This window comes from Osmerus mordax, chromosome 15 (genome assembly GCF_038355195.1).
Source record: "Osmerus mordax isolate fOsmMor3 chromosome 15, fOsmMor3.pri, whole genome shotgun sequence".
Classification (NCBI taxonomy): Eukaryota; Metazoa; Chordata; class Actinopteri; order Osmeriformes; family Osmeridae; genus Osmerus; species Osmerus mordax.
Window position 1 is genome coordinate 6,421,731 of NC_090064.1, and position 7,726 is coordinate 6,429,456.

The following is a 7,726-nucleotide window of genomic DNA, read 5'->3' on the forward strand; positions in this document are numbered from 1 at the left end:
AGTGTGGAGTGTTTGGGATTCGCTCAGGTCCACAGTGCACACACACAGTGCACACACACAGTCCTACCGACAGCGCCCCCCCCCCCCCCCCCCCGCCCCCCCCCCCCCCAGTCTGAAAACACAGCTGTCCCAAAGAACAGCAGACTCTTAACCGTAACCCACGCTGTGTGTATAAAACGCTAATTGTTTCCATTTGAAAAACAGACCCCGCGTCTAAAGCTATTGTCCCCAGACGTGCGTGTGTGTGTTCCCACGGGCGAAGCCGGGACTGAGGGTGGGCACGGAAAGCACAGGGACCGAGCGAGAGCGTGGGCGTGTGTGTGTGAGAGCGAACGAGAAGCAGAGCCTCTTAATGAAAGACTGAAGGTGTGACCTAAACAACTCGGAGCGGCCCTCACATCATGCTAAGTGTGTGTGAGGGCCAGGAACCTCAAGCCGACCCCAGGGCAGTTGTAACACAATGTCGCAGAATGCAGAGCAAACATATCATTTTGGTTCCAGCTCCACAGAAAGGGTTATTTTAGTCAAAGAAAACACTTAAAGAATCCGAGCAAATTGTGTTTAGGCAAGACATTCGGCGGTTGTGCATTTTCTTTTCTTTTTTTCTTCTCCTTTCAGCTTTTTGTGTACTGCGAACAATATCCTGTTTGTGTCTGTGAACATTATTGGGGAAGGCTAAAGGCGGGAGACGCTTGGGGGACGTTGCGGTCTGTCTGTCTGTCTGTACCTCCACGGTGCCGAGGGAGAAAGTGGTGGTGAAGATAAGTCGTCTGCGGACTAGCTCAGTCCCCCCTCGCCAGATGACCCCCTGCTGGGTGCGCTCAGGACGTTAATGCGTCCCCTGATCCCGCTAAGCTCTCTGCTGTCGTGAGCGCCGCGTTTGAAATGTGCGCAGACTTGATCCACAGACAGCTGGGCCTGAATCTCTCCTCCCCTACCCCAGCCTCTGGAAGCCTCCATCAAGTTGCCGGGTGCTGCAAACACACACACACACGAATCGCCTGGCGGTTTCACTGTAAACACACACACACACACACACGCACACAGTCAAATGGCTTGGCGGTATCACTGCATACACACACAAGCACGAAACCGAACGCTTTAACAAGCTATTTACTTTCTCATCGAGTGGCTCTCCAGGCCTCTTATTTCGTTGATTTACGTGCCCTGATTAAGCTCGTGTTTACAGCCGGCCCGTAAACACACGCGCTCACGGAGGTTTGAAACCGCCGAAACGCTGTTATTATTTCTGCATCTCCAAAGACAAAGTGTGATTCTCATCCGGGGATCCTTGTTATCTTTCCCCCGGCCCCGAGGCTGCAGCTCGACAGAGCAGGAATGTCGCTGTGTCATCTGCCTCGCAGACGCGCAGGGGAGAGAGGCAGCCGAGGGGTTCGATGGCTGCTTCGCCGCCGCTTTCGTTCCTGAGACCCAATTTGCACCACGGCAATCATGTCGTGACCTCCGGTACCGTCCAAAAAAAAACAAGTTGTTCCTTATAAAGACAACTCAACTGTGAATGTGCCTGTTTACTAGCATTTAAAGGAAATAAATGACGTTTTTTTTCCACTAGCCCAGCTTGTCTTCTGGCTATAAGGCAGGTTTTGTTTACACTGTTTATTTAAGGTGAAACCTTTACCTGAGGTTCAAAAAACTCTGGCGATGTTCTGAACTAGAGGATTAACTAGCCCAGTGAGAAGTCTTAATGCGGTTATTTCATGCAGCTACAGCATGTCGTCTGTGTAGACTACCAGCAGCCTGTATGGATTCATATGGTGCAATATTCGCGTTGGTCATTTCCGTCTCTATTCCCAGTTAATCTTTTCATTTCACGACTTTTCCCTTTGTCTACTTTGCTGTCATGGAAGTCTTTGTCGCTGTCGGTGAAGCAGACAGTATTTTCCATATTCCATAAGGTGTCTCTCTCTGTGGCTTGTCACTGGCAGAACAGTAAAGTGGCAGAGTGGGCCTTTCGAAGCCCCAGACTTGCCTAGCTCCCGGGCCCAGAGGGGAGGAAGGGAGGAGGGGAGTCCCAGAGACGGATTGGCAGTAACAGGTACAGGGGAAAAGTGCCATTGCCATTCACAGGCTTCTTTTGACATTATAAAAAAAAGAACAGGCTCTTAAAAGAAAGAACTGAAAAATACGAGGCCACGGCCAAGCCGTGCAGTATGTCAGGAGAGACTGAAGGAGAGACGGTGAGAGTCGGTCTCTCCCTCTCAAGCACATGGTTAAAAGAACATACTCTACATGTTGGGATATACAGGACGTAGGGGGCCATGCCTGGTCTATGTGCCATATCTGTAAAGGCAATACTATTAGAGACTATTAACACTACAAAAACTTCATATTAAGCCCTTTCAGGGGGGTTCCTAGTGTCCTGGTCTTGGTTTGTACCTGTAGCTGCTGTTTCTCTCGAACATGGCTGCAGCCGTTCTGACTCATCTGCAGGCCAGCCCCTTCTGAGTCATGGCCTCTGATTTGGCCTGCCGCGTTTGACCGGAGTCATGGCCTCTGATTGGCCTGCGGGGTTGATCTCTGGCCAATGGTAGGGGGGTAGCAGTGATTGCCTCTCGTCTGCCACAGCATGTCTATTTCTCCCTGTCTGAAACTTAAGTGAGGTGAGCTCACTCACTACATTTGTGTTTGTGTCTGTCTGTCTGTGTGTGTGTGTGTGTTGCATTGACTTGTCTACTAATTCAGCCCAGCCTCTGGTTAGTACAGAGGAAGCGGGTGTTTACTGTTGTTTGTTGCTAACAACAGCAGCAGCTGTAAATGATGATCCCCCACACACACACACACACACACACCCCTCTAAGCAGGTGGATGCTTTTCTTCTCTCATCTGTCCTTCACCGCTCCCTTGTTTTCCCCCCGTAGTTCGGTTTCATCGCTCTCCTTCCAATCGTCGTTCCGTAGTCCTCTGTCTTCTGACCTGCAGGGATGTTAAGTGAGCAACTATTTGTGGGACTTTCAACGCAACGCCAAAAACCATCAGGCTTCTTTGCTTTCCCCTCAGCGATCTTAAAGCCGCTCTATGAAACCCCAGTGTCAATATAACTGAAAGGGAAAATATAAGGGGACTGCCTTTCAGTAGCGAAAAAGTCCAGAAAAGAAGAAAAAAAAAGAAGTGAACCAAAGAAAAAATAATAGAAGGCTTGCTATGATTTATTGACGATTTGTAGTTTTTTTGGCACAGCGATTGTTTTAAAAAATCTGAGTTTGAGATGTTTTAGGCAGCGGGGTTTGGAAATACGAGTTTTGCGTGCAGTGGTCCAAGTCCAGTTTTCTGGGTCCATATTTTGCCGGGGCAGAGGGTTGTTCTGGCTGCGCAGGAGTGACGGAGGGAGGGGGGGAGGGTGCAGCCCCGCCCTCACCTTGCCTGGGGGTGGGAGGAGTCACACAAGTACACCGTATAGGAAGAGACGGGATCTGGACACTGGCTGCCTCAACAAAGGCCGAGTGGTTCTCTGCTCTGACACATGCTTGCAGGCAAACACACACACACACACTCACATGCATACACACACACACACTCACACACAAACTGTACTGCCTTTTCAGGCACATTTGGTACTGCACAGAAACATGAAGACAGAGTAAATATAATGAATACAGCTGGCAGTCTTTACACTGTAAATAATGTGCAAAGTGCTTTGGTACTTTGCTGTTAGGTTATCATGTTGTGTTAGTTTTCTTTTTGGTGACGCTTCCAAATTGACATTGGTATCTAACCCAGCCCATCTCCTGACTGAAACTGAGTAAACTTGGATATAATATGCAACAGTGTAGCACTTAACAATATAAATGGGCATTCCCTATTCTAACCAAGCCTGTTACAATCACTTACAAACCTCCAACTGTAGCACTGCTGTAACAGTAATCAGACTAGATACAAGGTGGATCTCATGTACTAATAAAAGCCATTTATTGAGTTTAGTGATAACTTCATTCTTGAAAATGGAATCTGTCTTTAGCATCATGTCCAAATACAAATTCAAAAGACACTATTAGGGTTTGGGAATGGAACATTTCTGATGGATGCACGGTGTAGCCCATAGCTGGGCTGTGTAGCGAGGCCCAGCTGAGTTTCCACTGCTGTCTGAAGTAGAAGAAAAGATTTCACCTGACACAGTGACATAGAGAGTCCTGTCCAAAAATATCACATATTTTAAAATAGCCGATGGGGTGGATGACAAAACGCTTGTTCTAGACATACAACAGATCTGATCTTTCCTCGCATAAACAACGTACGCAAACGTCATTTGATTTATCGCGGCTGGACTGCATGGGAACAGCCCATCCACAGCGCCTGAACCACTCTGTTACGGGGAGTCACTCAGGCAAAAGGTGAAACGGAGGAGAGACTGATAGAACAATTGGAGCCCAATTGTCCTCCCGCCTAACATGCTCTCCTCTCTCACACACACCTCGCTCCTCTCTCACGCACAAGGGTTGTGTGTGTGAGAGAGGAAAGCAAGTTAAGAGGGGAGGACAATGGGGCTTGGGGGGAAAGAGGAGAAACTCAGAGATGAAGCGAGATAAGGAGTCAGGCCGTAGGAGAGAAAGATGAGAGAGGAGATGAAGCCAGATTGGAGAACGTGAGAATTTTACCGGAATGTTCTTGTGAAACCTGAAAACCCTAGCCGTGGTCTGTTCTGCAGCGTAATCATGTCCCCCATCTCTCGCTCCCTCTGTCCATCTCTCTCTCTCTCCCTCGGTTTCCCCCCCTCTCTCTGCCTCCCTTTCGTAATATCCCATCTCTCCCGGTGGAATTCGACTATTAGGAGAGAACAGGAAACAACAGGAAATGTCCTAATCAGCCTGGTATTAGCCTTGCCCTGAGCCGCACCGTCAGCACGGGTCACTGCACACGGAGCAGCAGCGAGCTACGCGAGGCGCTCCCAGTGATTAGGTGCCTGCTTGCCTCCGCAGGGGTCTGGATGCCAGATTTAGGGCTTAGGGGAGTAAGAGGGTGGTGGAGAGAGGGGGTGGAGAGAGGTGGTGGAAAGAGGTGGTGACGTGCGCCGGCGGAATCCGTCTGTCCTGTCCTTCCCTCCGTCCTTGGAGAGAGAGAGAGAGAGAGAGAGAGAGAGAGAGAGAGAGAGAGAGAGAAAGGAGAGGGGGAGAGGGAGGGAGGGAGAGAGAGAGAGATAGAGAGAGAGAGGGCACGAGGACGGTCGGCGGGGTTGTCCGCAGCTGTGCGGGGAGATGCACTCTTTTTTCTTCTTCTCTTCTCTCCTCTCCTCTCTCCTTCTCTCCCTCATCTCCTCTCCTCCTCCCCTGTGCCTCCTCCCTTGTCGCCATCCGACCTCCGTCGCAAACAAGCGTGGGAACCGATTCCAGCGAGCACTCGCAACAGAGTGTTCATTAGTGCTCAGCCGTGGGGGAGGCGCAGGGGTGGGGGAGTGGGGGTGTAGATATGGGCGATGACATTGTGGTGGTGGCAGTTCGACTGGCAGCTTGTTAAAACACCCATATGCTCCCAGACACTCCCTTTACAGGGCGATGTGGTGCGGGGCGGAAAGGATGGCGTCTCCGTGCAGTGTGCGTGTGCATCTGTGTGTGTGTGTGTGTGTGGCTGTGTGGAAGTCTGGGAGGGCATTCGCCCTAACGGAAAGCAGCTGGCGTCCACATGAGACCACCTCACCTTCCACAGCCCTGGGCACGTCTGGACTCAACATCCACACATGCACTCAGCACTGCAGGCCATTACTGTACCTGAGCAAAGGATTCTGGGGGATGGAGTTCTACCTGGAACTGAGAATCAAACACTGGGCTTAAGGCCGAATTATACTACTCCGACTCCGTTACGGACAGACAGACGAACGGAGTCGGATGGATTTGTAGAATTTATAGTACTCCGAAGGCTGTGGGTGCTGAAAACACTTCACAGAAGAGTAGGTGGCGCTGCACTGCGATGCTAGCTAGTTTATCGAAAAGTCGGAGCAAGTTTACAAATTGGCCGTTTCATCAATAAAATAAGCACATTTTCAGCAACTACACTGCCCATTTCCAGTCACATTTTAATTCAGATGCTGATTAACATGTACTGTTTAGCTGAAATAATAAAAACTTACAGCAATGGCGGTCAAAGGATTCTGTTTGTCTCGTTGGTCACGGCAACCCCGCCCCTGACGCAAGCGGTTCTTAATACGGACCAATCCCAGCCAAGGGGTGTCCGTAAAATGACGGACGGACGGATAGTCAGGAAAATCAGGATGTGCACGTAGAGCTCTCCGAGGGGCACGGAGAGGGCTCGGAGAGGGCGTTCCACATCGGAGAGGGCGTTCCCTGTGTCCGTGTCCGTGAAAACGGAGTCGTACAAATCGGCCTTTACACATACGCACACAGGCAGGGCGAGCTTGTGGCCCGATGCACATCCACACGCACTTCCCCCAAGCCTGACCGTAAGCATTAAGAACATTACGTGTGGTTGGTTTGTCCATGTTTTAAGACATGACCCTCTACCCTGTTCATTACTTTCCTAGGACACAGTGTAGTTCCCTTTTCAATATACTTCTCTCCTCTCATGTGTCCTGTTCTCCCCTCTCTCTTCACCTCTTTCTGTCTCTCTCTCTTTCTCTCTCCCTCTCTCTCGCTCTCTCTCTCTGGTTTTCTGACTGTACTGTCAGCCACATGTGAATCTTGCTTGTTTTCAAACTAAATATTAGAGAGTGGAGTTTGTGAGTCATGTGAAACATTGTTTCTGTTCCTGTCAAATGATTTCAGTCATTACATTTCAGTACCTTTGTACAGTTCTCCCTGGCTATTTGTTTTGCATCGTAATCAAGGCACACAAACACACACAGACACACACAGACACGCACACACATGCTCATATTTGGCGTTTGAGCAAAAACGTCATTAATCCTCATTGGCCCCGGGGTTCACAGAAGAATTAAACATTGTTCTCTATTGTTCTTGCAGAACCCATGGACCATGGATCAAGTAAATGTGACAAGTGAGTGTTTATTATGGTGCACAGCACTGGTTTTTAAGCGCTAACTCTTCACATACTACTGCTTATTAATCAGTAGAGAGCTGCATTGCTAATCCTCTCCAAAAATGTTTGTGCGTGTCTGTGTGCGTGTCTGTGTGTGTGTGTGTCCTCAGTGTCGGAGGGGGCGGGACAGTGGCGGCGCAGAAGGAAAGGGTTCGGGGTAAAGACGAGACATACTGGAAGGAGATCAACGCCGCCATGGCCTTGACCAACATGGCGCAGAGAAAGGACAGCCCCTCGTCAGGGACGACCAGCTGCATCATCCAGAAGTCGTCCCACATATCGGAGGTCAAGACTGTCAAAGTGCCTCTGGTGCAGAAGTATTAACGTCCGCCACGCAGCCGCCAGTGCCCTTTTTATGCGACGACAAAATAAACATTCCTGTTTTTACAAAGCTCACAACACGAGTGGAAACAGGAAAAGCAGGAACTGTCTTCTTTGGTGGTGTCGGTATGGCGTCGGTCGCACGGAAAAGAAGACAGGCCTTTATACAGTTTTTTTTTTTTTTTTTTTTTTTTACGTCTGTTAGTGTGCACTCGCAGCACATTAGACAAGTGTTGATTATCGTTAACTGCAGTATTCTCAACGAGACACTTTTGTAATGTTAACTTATTTGATGAGTCGGATTTGAATTTTTATACTATACAGTTTTTTCTCTTTTTTTTTCTTTTTTTTTGCCAAAGTGCCTTTTTGGAAGCGCCACACCGTCTATGGTCAAAGTCAC

General features: G+C 49.2%; 1 protein-coding gene across 1 annotated transcript in view; it reads left to right on the plus strand.

Annotated features, from left to right (window-relative positions):
• The window catches only part of mkxa (mohawk homeobox a), a 13,106-nt gene extending 5,777 nt beyond the window's left edge, over positions 1-7,329 (plus strand). Inside the window, exons 4-6 of the mRNA XM_067252185.1 lie at positions 263-308; positions 6,930-6,963; positions 7,116-7,329. Coding sequence (XP_067108286.1) covers positions 263-308; positions 6,930-6,963; positions 7,116-7,329 — 294 coding nt within the window. The remainder of the gene's footprint in view (positions 1-262; positions 309-6,929; positions 6,964-7,115) is intronic.
• The last annotated feature ends 397 nt before the right edge of the window (positions 7,330-7,726 follow it).